At 37.7% G+C, this 18,729-nt stretch overlaps 1 protein-coding gene across 1 annotated transcript in view; it reads left to right on the forward strand.

The window, feature by feature from the left end:
* The window catches only part of HCN1 (hyperpolarization activated cyclic nucleotide gated potassium channel 1), a gene marked incomplete at both ends in the record, with an annotated part of 208,456 nt that overhangs the window by 150,769 nt on the left and 38,958 nt on the right, over positions 1 to 18,729 (forward strand). Inside the window, one exon of the mRNA XM_084278588.1 lies at positions 17,540 to 17,686. Within this exon, the coding sequence (XP_084134714.1) occupies positions 17,540 to 17,686 (147 nt within the window). The remainder of the gene's footprint in view (positions 1 to 17,539; positions 17,687 to 18,729) is intronic.

The following is an 18,729-nucleotide window of genomic DNA, read 5'->3' on the forward strand; positions in this document are numbered from 1 at the left end:
TGAACTGCTATGAAAGGGAAAAAAGAGATTAAAAACTCTAATAGGCCAGTGAGTAACTGACTGAAAAGCAATGGCACAATAAAAAACAATAGTACATGTAACTCAGTAAATGCAAATATAATTCTTTATTGCTGAAAGATTGATTTAGGAATTTCCAGTTACAAAATAAGAAACCGGCTCTTGCTCTGTAAGAAATCATTATTTGGAGGAGACAGCAAAGGATGGCATAACTTTGCCAAATAGTACCAAACCCAGAAATTATTTGGGACAGACATAAACCCTAACTCATCATTATTTTTAACTTAGCTTTCCCTTCTTCCACAATTTCTCAATCTACCAGACTTTCCGGGCAGATGCCTGTGTCCCAGGCCTTCTCTGCATCTGGCATCTTTAAAACTCTACACAGAAACTGTATATTTTGTGAGGTTCAGAGAAGATAGTACCCTCATCTAAACCTTCCACTAGTTTTGCCATTGCAGGAAAAGAAAGCTTTTATTTTCTGAAGGATTTGGTGCCACTTATGTCAATGAAGTAACATCTTCCCAAGGGAGGGTGCAGCGACGTAATTACATAGAATAAAGTGACAAAGCAGACAAAAGGAGAAAAAAAGTGAATAATGAAAGCATTGTACTGTGGCATATCCATTAATATTAGGTGTATGCCCCATTGCATGTGACATTTGCATTTGCAGTACAGTTTCGAAGAGAGCATGGAACAATCCTGTGGCAGATTGAGAAAATGAGTGTCTCTAGCTGCAGAAAGCAATTCCTTGGTGGGATGTCCTGGGTTTCTACGTCACACCAGGCCTAAAGGCACAAAATTGCTCAAAACAGAGTTTAATTTTATAACTTACATTATGTGGAACTTCTAATGTACTTTCCCTGCGTGGCAGAGAGGGCTTCTGTGCTGGCCATCAATTTGAGGAAATGTCAGTATCAGATGTGAAAAACAGAAGGACATGACAGCTTACACTGGAAGAGACTACTGCTTTAGCCCTTAAAATCATTAGGTTACTGTAAGTAGTTATTATTTATAGTGAGATTCTTACATAACACTGAAATTTTAGCCAAAGCAATGTTCTGTTTCTGTAGTTCTCAGGAATTATCATCATAGAGCCCATGGGCTATGTTTGTTTATGACTACTCAAAATGGTATTTCACTGTCTAATTAGCTTTAAGATTTTAATATATTGTTTTGTTGTGAGGACATTCAAAATTCTTCCAGCTTTGTTTTTGCGTTCAGTTAAGAAAGAAAATGCAAATGAAAAGCCTTAGTAGCTTGGTTACCTGTGTTTTTCATCCAGCCTGTGTGTTGCACAGACACTGTACTACTGCTCTCTCAGGTAGGGTTCCTTACAATTTCATAGTCATTGCACAAAGCTTTGTGGTCTAGACCAGATGTCTCTCCAAGACTGAAAAGGGGCCTGGTGATCTTTATTTGTCCACTGCATGCTTAAAAACCAAGCCCTTCACAAAACTAAACTAAGCTAAACTAAACTAAAACCAAACTAAACTAAATAAATCAAACAAAATTCTTTTACATAAAACCAAACACTTTGCATTGCACACCTGGAAGAACTGTCCTTGGCAGGGCAGTGCAGTTGCAAGGTCAGCTTCATGGTCCTGTGTTGCAGCTTGTTGATGAGATGCCATTGCCACTGCTGGTAACGGTGTTTAGACTGCTAATTTAGAGTAAAAGCGGACTGTCAAGATTAACACACACACATGTGAAAGAATAACCACTGTTGAATATCATACAACCTGTGGTACTATAGTGCAAATTGCTTCACTTTCCCTGGAAGCAAAGACTCCTTTACTCTAAAACTAAGGTAAATTTTGAAAAAATTGTAGGTGCTGAGAAGCATGCTCCTAAAATTCTCAATATGGGAAGAAATAGGTATTTTATAAATCTGATTTCTGTTAAGTCAAAGAAAGTGTAAACAACCCTGGGGTCTTTTTGATTTTTAATCTTTTATAGAATTTATGAAGGACCCTTTGCTATCCTTTCACTACATTCACGTTTATTCATAGCCTCTTACAGATGTTTTGCCCACTCCTCCCAAGCTGCCTCTATTTCTCCTTGTTATGGAAGAAGGAAAAAAGAAAGTAAAGATATTGTTTGACAGAAGTTCCATTATTTCTCTTCAGCAGTTACAGCTTTGTGACTTTACCTTTGGATGAACCCAACTATATTGAATAAAACAATTTCCCTGAGTGTTTCTGCAGAAATGATCAGCACAGAAATACAGTAGCATCATTTATCTGAGAGTTAAGTCTCCACAGACATGTAGGAAGTAGTCCACTGTTACTAAGAACTTTCTGTCTGTCTTCTTGGAGAGTAAAAAATTAGACTTACTCCGTATCTAAGATTTATTTCTTTTGGATGATTGCGTGGTTGATGCATTGAACTCTTTCTTCACAACCAGAAACACCAAAAGGATTGTTTGTCTATTTGTTTGAAAAAAGCTATAAATCCCTTAAATTTTGTTATTTGCAGAATACGCTCTGTTGGCTTTTCTATCCCTATAGGCTTTCTAGCTCTCATATTTCTCATGTTATTCTAATTAAAGAATTATCTTCTAAGTCTTATTAAAACTTAGAAAGTTTTTTTCTCTACCTAGTGAGTAAGTTCCATAATTCTGGAATACAAGAAGATCTTGTCACCCACAGGCATTCCTCTGGAACCATCAGGTCTATAATGATGCTTTTCAAAGGAGTAGAAAGGTTGCTTGGAGTCTTATTTTGCTGCCATGGCTGTCATTTATCAGAGAGGTCTTCAGGTGCCATAAATTTATTTCCCTAAGGGGGTCTTTGAAGTGTTTATACTTTAAGACTAGATAAAGACAAGGTGAAGAGAAAAAAAGAAAAGATGATTACAGATTTTCTTTTTTTTTTGTAAGAGTGAATGAAACACAATGGCTAGGAATATGAAGAAGAGGAGCAGTTTGCCAGACTGTTGCAACTGGCACAGAAGGCTTGGAACTGTGAATGTTGTGAGCTACTGTGTTAACCTCAGTAATTCATTTGGAAACTGGAATAGTCTTACAAACAGTTTTGGAAATCTAAAAAATCAATAATATCTTCAAGCCTCATTTATGAACGGAAGGGCTCTTTTCATCACGCAGTAACAAACTATGCTCAAATAAAATATGCAGGAAGGTTTCAGACTACATGTCAAACAACAGATATAAAGTAATAGTAGCATTAGTGATGTTACCTGCTCAGAACAGAGATTTTCTGGTCTCTTCTAAGTTCCTGTGGTTCTTAAAAAAAAAAAAAAAAAAAATCTTATTAGTCTAGCTGTCTGACATTGACTCAGGTGTTTATATGTGAAATGCCTGCAAGGAGGTGGATTAATTGCAGCCAAAGGTCCTCTGCAGACTCTCCTTTCCCACAAGTAGCATCTGTGTGGGATGAGTCTTTGTCAGTGCTTCCCACCACTTTGATTCTGTGTAAGTGATTATACTTTAATGGAAAAGCAAGGTGAACTGTGATCATCTACATCACTGTTTCTATCCCTGTGGAAAAACAAGAAAACTTTCTGTCTTTCTATACCGTAGTATGACCTTATCAGGGAAAGCAGAAAAGATACTGAGAGATGCCCAGCCTAGAAGAAACATTTCCTCGTCGTTAGGACACTACAGTAAAATAAGGGTAGGCCAGTTTCATGTCTCTGATCAGAGGTCAAAAAAAGCAATACATTCTATAAATGAGCAACTGGATCATCTTAGTTTACTGAAGAATCTCTTTAGCTTTGGACAGATTTTCCCATGCATGATAAACTTGCCATTCAAGTGTCTTTGAAATGGATCCATTTTAAAAAAACAAGTTCTTTTTGATTAATTGACATTTTCCACTAATTAATAAAAAAAGATCTGGCAACCCATAACTAGGTCTTACCAGAGCCAGAATTTCCAGGATCAACAGCTATATCCTGCCAGTGTCTCTGTCTTGTTTGTGTGGGTGCTGCTGGTAGCAGAGATGGTGGCACAACACCAAGCAGATGTAACAATTATGGTGCTAACAAAACTTCCCCCCCTCCTTATTGTTACAATTATTAAACAATGCCTACAAAGTTGTTTAATTTCAACTTAATTATACCTTTTTCTGTATTCTTTTTCTAAATTACTGCTTCAAATTTCTTCTTGAAATGACTGGATTTCCTGTGGGCAAGATGCTAACAACAGAGCACGCCCATATAGCTGAAGGCAATGTGAAACGTGCTGGATTTAGCATTGTGAAGGATCAGTGGGGAAGGGTGAAGCCCATGCTGCAGGAAACCACTGCTCCTGGTGGGCAGACCCAGCCAGCGTGCTTCTCCAAAAAGAAGGCATGCAGATGAAAACAGGTGATTGACTCTTGTCAATCTGCGTTCATAGTCAGCATCAAAGGTAGCTGCAGCGTGCATTCGGTTTCTAGGGATGGATATCCCCCTGACAGGTCCTCGAGCTGCACCAACTGCTGCTGGTGCCGAGTTGAACTGAAGGAGTGACCGAAGACAGAGGAGCTGATCTCCCTCGCTCCCTGCTTCCCCCGGAGTGCATGGGAGGGGATAACTCCTCCTGCTTCCTCTCCTTCCACTCCAGGCACTTTTTAAAATGTGTATTCTTTTTAAATGGCACAGGAAAATTGGAGAACAAAAAAAAGAAAAAGAAATCCAAAGTATTCAAAAGATAAGAAAAATCGTACAAGATGGAGAGGTATTAAATTTCACTTTGAAACTGGCAACTTTAAGGAGCCCATTACAGCATATCTGATATTTTAAAATAAGCTGTCATCTGTACAGTATTTTTCTCATTAAAAAAGAAAATCATCCCACCTTAGACCAGATAGTTTCACCTATAGTAGCATGGAGAAGAGATGCTTTTCTTTTCATGCCTCTGGGCTTTGATAGTTGTTTCATTAAATCAGAGTTCTGTCATTGCCTCTGTGAAGAGAGGAATTGAGTCTGGTTTTTATGCTAGTTCTCTCCCCTTCCCTCCCCTTTTCAAAAAAGTGAAAACCAAATTTGTGCAAGATAAAGAACAGACTAAGAAAAGAAATCCTATTCAGAAAATTCCCTATAACTTAATTAATTTCTCAGTTACACTAATTGAAAAGAACAATAATAAGAGATTGTGGGGTTTCTGGCAATTGAAAGGAAATATTTAATTACTGTGTGTAAGTAAAATGACAGCTTAAAGCATTCTTGCAAGCAACAATGCTCTTTGGGGGGTAATTAGTGAAAAATAGATAGTAAACAGATGATAGCATTTAGGCTAAACAAATCACTTCACTTCCATCTCATGATGAAGAACTACAAAAATGAACCTAGCACACCATTCAGCAGGAGAATTTTAATCTTGATCTGAGGTTGGTTTTGAACTTTTTTTTTATGTAAAAATACCTGTATGCAAAGCAGAGTATCAGTGAAGACAGCAGATTGTAGAAATATCTCTGGATTTGTAGTGAATTCAGCCATTTGGTGACTGAGATGGACAGGTGAGCTTATGGCTTTGACACTACTGAAATGAGATAACCAAATGTTTGGTGGGTCATTTCTGAACACAGCTATCTCTTTGGTCATTTGAGAACCACATGTACTTACTCATTTGCAGTATACACAGTTACCACTGCAGATAATAATCCTGTAAGTACGTGTGAAGGGTAGTGCAAACTTGAAGTTTGACCAGGTACTTGGTTAGAGGTTGTCCTTTGGTGCCACGACAGTCAGCTCATCTAGTTTATGAAATAAACTGCCTTTGTTGTCTTCTTTGAGGATTATGCATAAATGAAAGGTGTTTCTTAAATAGATGTCAGCCCTTTCTCCAGTGTGGTTAGAGGAATACAGACAAGAGAGGGATGGGGAGTGTCATCTTGTCCCCAGTTGAAACAGGGAGATATTTCAACATATAAAACCTTTCTTTGTTTTCCTAATAATCCCAGTCAAAGCTGGGATGGAAAAGATTTTAAAAGGATGAACTGTACAAACTCCAGGCATACACTGACCCTTTTAAGGGCATGACAATGTTTCTGAATTCCTGGTTGAATTTACAGTGGAGGACGAGGGTCTGCTTTAGCCAAGCAGAGGGAGACTGTCTGCAGCTCTCCAATGAGTATGAAGCAGAAGCCTAAAGGGACTATTTTTAATCCTAGGACAGAATCAATGAGACCCCTCCTATACAGATGAAAAAGCTGTTGTTGGCTGTTAATAGCAAATACATAGTAGCAGCTACTGAGGATGATGGTTTTAAATGTTGAGTAAGACTGAACAGAAGTTCAGCTTAAACACTACAGGAACATTTACCCAGAATTCTTTATACCTTGGGAAGGTGTTTTTGACCTTTCTCTCTTTTCTGTTCTCCAGTAATCTAAAAACCATTCATGTCCTCAAACAAGGGCAGCAGGTAAGAGCTTAGACCTGTGCTGTGTTTGCATAATGTGGGGTCCTTGCAGTGATGAGAAATACTCATTAGCAAGGTAGGATTCCCTTGCTGCGAGCATGAGCTCGTCAGTGATCATGTTCTGCATCCACCAGTAGCTGAAGCTGCAGGCTGGAGGCATCAGCACAGCTAATACGGCAGCAGACCCGGTACGTTATTGTTTGGTTCCGTAACTGTGAATCGAGGCACACAAAACAGTCGTTGAATGGGTGGTATGACTGACAACAGCTGCAGAGAGCAGATAATAACTTTGCAGACCTTGTATCACCCGGCTGACAGGTTCATTAAAGAGCACCGTTTGCAGTCTGAGACAGAAAAGATGCATGTAACAGTATCCCGCCGGATCTGCGCGCCCTGCCCAGACTACCACAGGCGAACAATGGCTGAGTCAGGAATAGGGCTTCCTTGTTTTTTGTGAGCAGTAGTTCTGCCTCATTTACACCACTGATGCCTGCAGCTAGTGATGTGTTAAGGAGTTAAAGAGGACACAAATACCAGGTTCTCGGAATAAATGTGACAAGAAAAAATTGAATAAAAAGATCTGTTAAACAGCCATTAATAAATAAACTATGCAATTCTTCTCACTCCTCTCCCAGTACTCTGTATCTTGATGTCTTTTATTATTATTTTAACATAGAACCCACTATGGGCCAAGGGTAGTAAGTTCTCATGAATGGAAAAAAAATAAAAATGTTTAGTGTGATGTCTATGATTGCCTTGTGTTTCTCCAGTTCTTTCTGGGAGAATCAAGACTCAGGGATTTTTTTTCAGATGTTATTATTTCTACAGATTATTCATTCAGCAAACAGAAGTAATATGTGATACGTAGACATACCACTGCACAGCCCAGCTAGTGAGTTGAAACTATTGAATACAGGGTTGAGAGACCATTTTAAAAGCCTGCAAACCATCTATTGTCTAATTTCTCAAATGATTAAGTGAAAAAAACAAATTAATTTATTTCATGAGGGAGATGGATATCATAAAAAAAGGGAAATGTGCCATATACAATTACAGACTTTTTGGGGGGGGTAACAGATGTAATTTGTAAATAGCACTCATTTTCCATAAGGAGAAAGACTGTTCCCCTTTCTATTCTTTCAGTAGTCATTCACTGCACTTGCAGTTGTCCTCCTGCAGAATGAAATCTTAGAGAATGAAATATAGATATATTGCTTAAAAATTGCCTGTGAATTTTTGGTCAGATGAAAATTCGGTTTGCATTTCTTAAATTCCTTCATCAGTATAATTTGAGTGATAAGTCAATATTCAGTTGAATACCAGATTTAAGCATAGTAGACATTACAGATGTTTCTGTGAACTGTAAAACAGAATGTTAGTTTTATATGGTTTTTTAACTAAGAAATGAAGTTTCCTGCATATTTAATAGTGTAATTTCATCGTTATTTGTTTTACACGTCCACTTATGCATTTGTAAAATTTTGAGAAAGAGGCTATAAAACCTTTCATGTATTTAATATGGCAAAGCCTGTCCCCAGCTGTGATTCCTTGCAAACATGTGCTCGTCGTTCAGTTCTGTGTCCATACAGCTCTTGTTATCTCAGGAGCTAGGTATGAGTGCTGCTTGAAGGGGACATGGGTAATAACAAACACATTTTCCCCAAAACAAAATCTTCCATCAAAAACATTAACCTATTTAGACTCCAAGAAAATGTATATCCATTTTCTATTTAAAAAACCCAACAAAACAATCCCCCAAAATGCATAATTTTATTTTAGCTTAAAAGATTTTACATTCCAATTTGGATAGCTTCAAGATGAAGCTATTTGCTTAGACAACCATGAAGATGCCATCCCTCCTGTTCTGTATCTTGGGATTCCTGTTGAACCTCTCCTCTTTTCCTGAAAGGTTGTCTGTCTGATACCTCCTGCAGAGAAGTGACGGGCCTGAAACTCCATGAATAAGCAAATTAATGTCAAACTGAGACAGCATTAAATGTTTAGATGCTTAGAAGAAATTCCTTCCTCAACTAGTTTATAAAGTTTTCCAATGGAAAAAAAAATACTTGAAAAAATATGTAGGTAGAAAATAAAATATAGTGCCTAGCAAAGTGAAGGATGAGAGATTAAGCTCCTCAGTCTCTTCAACTAGTTTCAAAGGTCTTATAACACAATAGCACAGAGAAAAAGGATTTCAATATTGTGGTGGTTTCACCCTGGCTGGAGGCCAGTTGCCCACCAGAGCTGCTCTATCACTCACTCTCCTTTTCAGCTGGACATGGGAGAAAATATATATTGAGAGGCTTTGGAGCTGAGATAAGGACAGGGAGAGATCATTCTGCAATTAGTGTCATGGGCAAAACAGTCTCAACACAGAATAAAGGAAAGAAAACTCACTAATTTATTATACTGCACTGCACACCCAGTGACACCAGAGTTGGGAAACGAGAAATGCAACCAGATCTTAAAGCACCTCCCCCCACCCCTCCCTTCTTAGCAGGCTTCACTTAAGTCATGATTTCTCTCCCTTCTTCCTCCACATTGTGGCATGGGCAGGGGCAGGGAATGGGGGTTTTGGTCAGTTCCTTGCAAGTCGTTTTCCTTCTTAGTGGGGTCGGTGCAGGGGGGAGGAACATTCCTCACACCCTTCCCCTACTCCAGCGTGGGGACCCCCTCACAGGAGGCAGTCATCCATGAACTTCTCCAATGTAAGTCCTTTCTCACGGGGCTTCAGATCTTTACCAGCTGCCCCAGCATGGGTCACTGCTATGGGGCACAGTCATAGAATCATAGAATGTCTCAGTCTCTCAGGCCCAGACTGCTCCAGTCTGGTCCCCCCAGGGTCACAAGTTCACCCTGGGCAAACCTGCCCTGGCACTGGTCTCTCTCTTGCGCATCTCTGTGTCTCTCTCTCCCCATGGGCTGCAAGTGCTGGCAGGGGCTTGCTCAAACATGGCTCACAGCATCTTCTGTATGTCTCCCCCTGCTCCAGTGTGGGGCCTCTCCACGGGCTGCAGGTGTGGTCTTGGCCTTTTCCGTGGGCTGCGGGGGGACACCCACTCCACCACGGGTTTCTCCAGGGGCTGCAGGGGCATCTCTCTCTTTCTGGTGCCTGGAGCATCTCCTCCCCCTCCATTCTTCCCTGGCCTTGTGTCTGCACAGATTCTTACACCTTCTCACTCCCTTCTCTGTTGGCAAAAACCAGCTGGTTGTGGTTTTTTCCCATCCTAAATAAGATTCTCAGCCCATGATGGGCTCAGCCTTGTTCAGCGGGCAGGTCTGGCCTTGAGCAGGCTGTTGTTTGCTCTGTAGGGCCTGCAGAGAGCTTCTGGCTGCTTCTTGCAGAAGCTGCCCTGCAGCCCCCTCCTCCACCAGAACCCAGCCACACAAAACTACAACAGACATGAATATGCCTACGTATGTTTTGTGGAAAGTTCAGGAATTACATTTGAACTCCAATGAACTTCCAGAGAGATTAAAAAATACTGTTATTTTCTAACAGTGTAAACTGTGTGTTCATAGAAACACTATACCAAGCAAAATCATATTTGAATGATATGAAAATATTTGGGCTGTGCCTTTTATTGAACCCTTACTTGAAAACTTAAAATAAGATGAGCTGGTTTTTTTGCAACACCATAGACTCAGCCAGGTAAGGCAACTGGCAGTCACCTGCATGATAGGTTTAGTCATTGCTGAGAAGTTAAGACAGGGGAGATATTTTGTAATTACATTGCTTTATTAAAGCTAACTCCTTTATACGTCAGACAGATCTATGGTTCAGTGCATTTTGTCTGTTGTTAGTGATTTATTGGCATACTAACTACCTTTCTCTTTGTTTGATTCATTTCTCAGCCTTCCATTGCAGAGCACCATCTGCTTTTTTCTTCCATAAGGACTTTGAAACACAAATATAAAATCCTCACCTGGCATTTGATGACTAAAGATTCATGAGTGCCTCCCTGTAGCATTCACTTACTGGTTTTGATAACCAAATCCTTCTTTAAGTCTAAAATTTTAGAGGCACAGTTATATGGGAAATTTAATATTTTTGGTTTGGTCAGATGCTACATGTATGTATCATAAAAAAGTTCGTATTTTAGAATTTTAAAACCCTATTATTTTATAATACATTGTTACAGGTGATATTTATCTAGTTGACCAGTGCTATTTATTTAGCCCTCCCCTAGGGTCAATGAAGAGAGAGATAAGGATGACAAAGATGAATTTGTTCCATCTATACAAGACATGAATTCTAAAATGACATTAATTGTCCCTTCTTTTGTCTCTCTGGTTAAAGAGAGAGAAAATATCAGGGTATCAGTTTAAATTGGATACCACTTTTTGAAAGCTGAATTAAGGTATCACACTGAAAACTTCTCATGCTTTTTTATCAGTTCACATTTTTCAAGACTATTTGAAACAGCAGTCATAATTTTATAATTCTAAAAGTTTCTGTCTAAAGCCCAGTTTTGGTGGTAGTTGACTGATAATTTTTGATTTGCTTAATGTTTTGAAAGTAATAGATGAAAATTTGCAAAAATGAAAATAATTTAAGTATTAGGATATCTTAGTTTCTCAGATCGTTTCTATGTGACACCTGCTATATAGATTGTAATGTGTCAAACACCCTAAACTAATTTTGATGTAGACCTCATCCTGCTATCACAAGCAAAGCTAGGGTAAGGCAGCAATTTTCTCTACTTTTGTATGTACTTCTGCCAGTTGTTCCTCCCATTTGGTTGTAGGCCCATTGCAAGTTTTCCAGATATCAAGCTGAAGCAAGCCTGGTAGAAAAATTGTTGGTAGGCTTGTGTAGTACCTTCAGAAGCATGCTGATGAGTTCAATGATGGAATCAGCTTAGGGATGGTGTAAAACTTCAAATTATTATCTGCTAGAGAGTAAGATACCTTGTAGAAAGAATTAATTGAGCTTTGAGAGGTGGAATAATAGGAATAGAATGAAATTCAGAAATTCAAAATCCCAGGACTTGGGTATTTGTATGAGCTGCTGTTATAAACTGGAAGATGAGCACAGCATTTGGAAGAGTCAAAGAGTAAACGAGGAATCTGCTTGATCACGCTGAATGGCTGCAAAGAACCATTTCAATGCATCTTGGTTTTGTTCTAAATGTGAAAGAAATAATATTATAAATTATGAACTGATGAGACTTCCTCTGTAATACTCTACATGGTTCTCATAATTCCAGAAGGAGAAAGATGAACTCAAACTAGAATACATGAAAAATAAGAAAGACAGTATGGTGTTGTTTGAACAAAAAGTAGAACAGATATGTAGACAAGGCTGGGAAGTAACATGATTTCCATCCATAAATACTCCAGATAGAAATACCAAGGCACAGGAGCTTTTGGAGCTGCTAAGTGATTTAATGCTAGCTAATCAACTAATCAGTTGATTTAAACTGTATACATTAAGACTGAAATTTAAAATAAGGTTCAGAACCATATACAGGACCAATGAGCTTCTTGCAAAATGTTCTTAAAGGACTGATAGAGAAATTATAAATTTTTTTATGATGGTTTGATTTGTTTATAAGGCGTGATATTGTGGTAGAGGGAATAAATTCATTAACTCAGGGGACCTGTTTTCCTAATGTAGTTTAGAAACCATGCAGGATTGTGATGGTTGTTTGCTTGATGTTCATTATTTAGAAAGGCTTCATCGTGATTAAATTACCTTTTATCACTTTTCCACTCCTTCTCAGTGAGTTAAATTTCCTGCATATTATAATGCTTTTTAGATAAGTGAAGTGCTATTTCCTTTTTTTTTCTCTAGCCTGACTATTTGTGATTCATTTTCTACTGACATCTTATACAGTATATTAAAAGTACAATTAAAATATTCTGTTAATACACTTTATAGGTCAGGATTATATTAGTGGTAAAAGGAAAAAGAACCTGAACACAAACATTTTTACAGATTCTTAGAGATTTTTTGGGGGGAATTTCTAAGAAGTAAGGCTCTGTTGGGAAGGAAATAGTCATTGTACAAACTGCAAAAGGCATATGATTCAAGCTGGATTTTCACACGAAGATTCAGGGATCTAGTTCCTTTGAAAAGCCAGACAGTTAAAATTGTTGAGTATTCACATTTTCGGAAAATCTGATGCAGCTACTTGTTCGTAAAAGGTACTTGAGTAGCTTTTCTGTGACCAGGTCCAGGTCCTGTATGCAAACATCATGGGTTTTTTAACTGATACTAGTAATATATTTCACATGTTTACATTGTATCAAGGACTGAATGTTGATGTGTGAAAATTATTATAAATTTGAGAAATTTTTCAGATAAACAGGGCAATTTTCTAGTTATAAAATGTTTTGAGGAAAGGACCTGCTGGGTTCCACTGATGTATTAAAATGTCTTGTGAGCGATAGGCATTCAGGTTTCTATTTTACTGTTTTCATTGAAATAGATCCTGTATTAGGATACTGTCTTAATTTTAAAATATTTTCCCTGCTTCAGAGGCAAATCATTATGAAAAAGATCTCACTTATATCTTTGCCTTTTTCCATTCCTATTTTTTAAGGAAAACAATAGTTTGCCTAACCAACTGTATTATCTGATCAATGTCATACTACTCACATTTTCCTGGAGGAATGTGGCAATAGAATTTTGCTACATACAAGGAGCCCATGAAAAAGATCATAGCTGAAACAACAAGAAACAGTTTTTACTGGATGGTGCTTTTCAGTGAAGATCTGTTAAACATTGCTTAAATTTCACATGCACTTAGCTCTTGCCTATTTCAGCAATTTGTGAAGCATTTATGTGCATTTTCATTTCAGTGATGAATATAGAACACTAGGATAGAAATTACTGAAAGTGTGGCAATGTAATATATGAATCACATTGATATACATACTCATTTACATACTCATTTTTGGACAACTGAATTGATACTCATTTTAAAACAAAAACATCGGTGTGGAGTGGTCAGCAAAACAGCATTTCTTACATTTAGTGAGATACTGAGAAGACCAGGAATACAGTTATAACATAGTAAAAATAACATCAGGATTGAAAAATACTGTTGGCTTTTATGAAAGTTTAGAAAACATGTAATAAATGCTAAGTATTAAATTTGAGAGGAAAATTGGAAGTGAAGTGCAAAAAGGATACATTATTTGTACAGGCCAAAAAAAGTGCAGATAATAAGGAAGCACCATGAGATACTAAAATAGGTGTTTGTATGGATAATAAAAGTATTAAAAATTGCATCAAGCAAGGTCAGGAGGTTTGTGATTCTTATTTTAGAGTATAAGCCAACTGGTTCAGAGAAAGAAAGACAACAATCTTCTAATTTAATTTCATTTACATAACTATGCATTAAGGAGTTTTTTAAAGCAGTCAGAAAGGATTTGATGACTAGAAAGTATATTGAGATTAATTGTAGCGTTTAGGGTTTTATGGAAATAAAGTCATATTTGGGAGTAAAAACATTAGACAAAACAACCATGTTCTCATCTTAAAAAGTTTGTTTTCTCTTTGCTTTGTCTTGCCATGTCTTAGTCCAGCAGATGATCTGCTGAATAGCCTGCATGCCACTTCTTTGTCCCCGCACAGCTCTGGAATCAGAGGCAGTTTGTCAGAGGCCTCTGACATCCCTTCAGATGTGCACACCCAGAGCCTCTTACTGAATTGTCCTCCCTAGAAAATCATATGCTCCTCGTGTCAGGCAGAACCAAGAATGGAAAGGTGATTTTAAACTGAAAAGGAGCTTTAACACTGTCGTTTAGATTAGGAACGTAGCCTGCTATGTCCCGTGTGGCATAAGAAAAGCCAAAAAAAGAAACTGAAGTCAGTTTGGAGGGAACTTCTTGTGGCTCTGAAAGATATCTTACACAGATGTAAGAAAGAAAACAAGAAAAACTAAAAACAGAGGTTCATTTGTGCATCTGGAATTATGACATCTCCTTTCTAAATAAACCAGAACAAACAAGCAAACAAGCAGAAAATCCCAGCACAACTCAAAATTTTCAATCTAGAAGGAAAAAGATACAGTATATGGTATGATGAGGAAAGTCATTAGGAGAAATTAATCCACTCACATACGAAGATATAGTTTCAAGTTTCAGCTCTGGTGGACTAATCAGAAGCAGTTACAGCTCTTTTAAATATAATTAAAATACAAAGTTTTAACAACATGTAATTTCACTGACAATTTTATCAACTTCATATGTAAAAATCACATGTAGAAAAGTCGGTGGAAAAGCAACTAAATTTTCATATTTAGTCAAGGGATTCACAGTGTGAAAGAGATTTTTAAAAAATGTTTCTGATTTGAAACTTTTTTCACCAAAAATAGTTCTGTTGTCTTTAAGTTATTTGGTAAAAATACCCAATAAAATCAATATAATTATTTAAAAGTGAAAAACATCTCCATTTGTAACCAGTATTGATATCTGTGGCACCCATAGAGAAAATACTCTTCAAAATTAACTTAGAAAAATAACAATGATCAGGAAATTTTTTTTTTTCCCTTTGTATCTTCATTTTAGCACTTTTTTGTAACTGGCATGTGACAGCTAATCTGGGAAACCCCCACAATATTGCCAATAACATGTAGCAGACTGAAAAAAACCTGACTTACTTTCTTGAGAAACAAAAATCCACCAACCATTACTTGGTCTGAATTAGTGAAAGCTATGAATTGCTGAAGAAAAGAATAACTTAAAAGATTTCAGGGAACTCTTCACATGAAGGCTATACACATTGTTAAGAAGCGAGTAGTAGTAGTATGATTAATACAGAATATGAGTCAAAATCACACTGAAAAGGATTTGGAAAAGATATATTACAAGGTGAGAGTGTACTGTACCCTCACAGGGTTAGGTAGTTGGACGTGGAGAGGGACCTCGTATTTTAGATAGTTAAATATTTTTGGGAATTGCCAGAGACTTTAACTTGTTGAATTTTATTTTTTTTTTAAAGAAAATGATGCTAATATGCAGCCATCCTAATTATTCTATATGTGTTTCTAATTTGGAAACACTTTGAGACAAACTGGTGATAAACACTGCATTCTTACTAGTTTTATTTTTTTCTATTTCTGTAGATTGTCATGTGTAATTATAAACCCTGGTAGAGAAAAAAAGCTCTCCTGTGTGGGTTAGAATGCACCTATTCAAATAACAACACTAATGAACACGAGCAGTGGAAATTGCTGGCAAAGCAATTTGCTTTTAGCACAAATGTTCTCTTTTTCAAGGTCATTCTGCTATAAAAGTCCTTTTCAGCTCTCTTGTATTATACATCTCAATGAATACATTTTTTGTAGCAAGGATTACTCTTTATTAGTGTTGCTTAAGCATATTTGTATGCAAATAAGACTGAGTAGAGGAGTGCAGTCACTGTGCTAGTGGCTAGTGCTTTACCAGTCTATGTGTGCTACCACACGTCTTCTGTACCCTTACATGGGGCCAGAACAATGGAGGGCTGCAGACAGACACCAAGGAGACATTGAGCAGCGCAGCATCTTCTTGGCTTTGCTGGAGTACTGCACAACAGCTGGCACTGTGTGACTGCCTTGGTGAAATACAGAGAGCACAGGGCAATCTCATGTCCCTTCCCTCTGAGTAAATCCGTGCCTAGATTAGCTGTGACTGATTAGTGGGGTAATTTTAGAAGCAATACTTCATTTATTCTATAGCATGTCTGTCTTCTGGTGACCCAGAACTCTGATTCAGACATTTGTACATACATTCCCCACATACAGATAAATTTCTCCATATGAGAACAGAAACCAATGACAAGCTCGCAAATCTAAATCTGACTTCTAAAGGATGGAGGTGAAGGATTCTTGCTTCAGAGTTGCAAAATAGCTGTACAAAGGCTAAATCAGACTCACATATTCATCATACTATTGTTAAATAATTCCATACAACATTACATTTCTCTTACTTGTGGAATGCATGTTGTAAATGTGGCCTCATCTAAACTTTTGCCACTTTTCAAAGCAAACCCTAATTTTTATTCTAGAGGATGGAGCAGCCTTCAATTATACAAATTAAAGACTATGTGCTGCAGTTCATAAGGAGTGCATGTGCATTATAAATTCATTTAATTGCTAGAGAGAGATGCTGATCCTAATTAAGACTTCATTGGCTTTTTCATTGAAAAGTTAAAATTACCTAATTAAGCATGAAAAAAAGAAGAAAAAAATTAAATTAGATGCTTTACATAAGTAAACCAAGTTTCTTTCAAGTTTCAACTCACCTAAAAGCTTGGGATGAGTCTCAGTGCGTTATCCTCTTCAGCAAGGATCAGGAGTCCGAGTGACAGAAGTCTTAGTCTCACAGTACTTGTGCATTTGCAGTTTAGGTAGCTTCTCCATTTTGTGGCTCTCAGATGTATCATGCAGTTTAGTGCAGTACAACTCAGTAAGATAGTTCAGGAACTACACTATCCAAAAAGACTTCTGAAGAAGGGAATCTGGCAAAGCAAAAGACAGGACAGAGGACTAGTAGAAACAAGGGAACCAAATATGTAAATGAAGTGAGGTCCTCAGTGTCTCCTGGGTCTTGGCATCTCTTCCTTCCCTGACTTTCAGTTTTCTGATGCCATGCCTATTCTTCCAGTTCACTTCTCCTTTCATCCTTAGGAATGCTTTCTACTTCATTATTTCCATATGTTTTAACTGTATTCTTCAGTCACTTTATGAGTATGCACAGTATTAGTGTGTTGCATATTAATACAGCATAGCCAGTTTCAGAAATTTCACACCATAAACTGTCCCAATACAGCACTGGAGACATAGATGCCCACTGTGCACAGTTTCCCTATCTGCAACATGGACTTAGCTAAAAACGGTGTTTATGTACTATCCCAGCTTCTGTACAGCTAGGAATTTAGGGAACTCAGGACAGGTGTGAGGGTTAGGCTTCTAAGACTTACATATTAACATGGATATTAGCATCGCCACCGAATGCAGTGCCTGTTTATAGCGTTGCTGTTGTGTGAGTAATACTAAATTAACTAATTGTATCAGGGTTCTCTGACAGGAAAAAAATGCTATATTCTTAAAATATGTAAAGCTTAAGTGAATGCATGAATGAATTTTCATTTTGTAGGTGACTAAAGGTAGTAAAGAAAAAATTAATTTTTCTGATTCCTTTCTTACTTTTTTGTCCTGACAGTACAAACAAGTGGAACAGTATATGTCGTTCCACAAGTTACCTGCTGAAATGCGCCAGAAGATCCATGATTACTATGAGCACCGCTACCAAGGCAAGATCTTTGATGAAGAAAACATTCTCAATGAGCTCAATGATCCCCTCAGGGAGGTAAGATTGAAGTATTTGAGTAGTTCCTCATGGTTCGGAAAACTTCCACGTCTTTGCTGTTTCTGTGTTGAAATGCTCTTTCTGACTCTATCCTGTGACATTTAATCTCATTTGACCTGGTCAATTAATAACTAGGAGAATGAACTGTGTATCAGATCAACATGAAGAAATTAGCAGATTCACACTGTATTCTGAACCAGTCTGTCAGAGCCATTGTCCCACAAGTATGTCAAAGGGTACAAATCTGTCCTTAATTGTTGAAAGAAACTCATGTTTCTCTGCCATTCTTTAAAATAGAGAATGGTCATGGGTGAAAGTTTTTTCTTCTGCCCTCCCTCCTTGCTAACCACGCATCTGAGTAGCACTCTTGGCAACAATGGTCTTTAACTGAGACAAGGAATCTGGAATATGATATACAAGTCATTTAAAAAAATAAATAAATCTCTTATGTTAAAAAACTCTCATCTGCATCACAGTTTTGGAGTTTGTTATGTGTGGAAATGGTTTAAGTTTTCTTTGGCAAGGTGCCTGTGTGGGAGGAAGGCAGTGTTCATCTTGCTATAACAGAGGTAATTGGGTGCTGGTCATGCCTGACCTACACAAGGGTGTTTGTGTTATCAATCAGCTGATGTCCTCTAGTGAAAGAGAGGAAAGAGGAGGAAGTAAAATAATTCAGCGGAAAAAATCAGAGGGAAAAAGAAAGGAGAAAAGAAGCAAGAAGAGAGGATAAGAAAGGAGTAGTATGGTACACGATGAAACCTGTGTAATTTTCAGTGATAAAATATGAAGAGTTGTTTTTTCAAAGTTCTGTGACATAAGAGAAGCACAGGTTTGTGACAGATTGTCTGTACCATTAAATCCCACTCTTCGTGGTGAAGAGAAAACATGTCATACAATCCATTACCAAAATCAATGAAGTTGCATATTTAAAATAGTTAAATAGTGCCTTGCCCGTTCTTGAGCCCTGAGGGCAGTTTCTCCACATCAGTGTTATAGCAGTTCACTAGTGGCCTCCCTCCTTATAAACTTCCAATGGGGAATGA

The sequence above is a fragment of the Gallinula chloropus genome, assembly GCF_964237585.1.
Source record: "Gallinula chloropus genome assembly, chromosome: Z".
NCBI classification, from domain to species: domain Eukaryota; kingdom Metazoa; phylum Chordata; class Aves; order Gruiformes; family Rallidae; genus Gallinula; species Gallinula chloropus.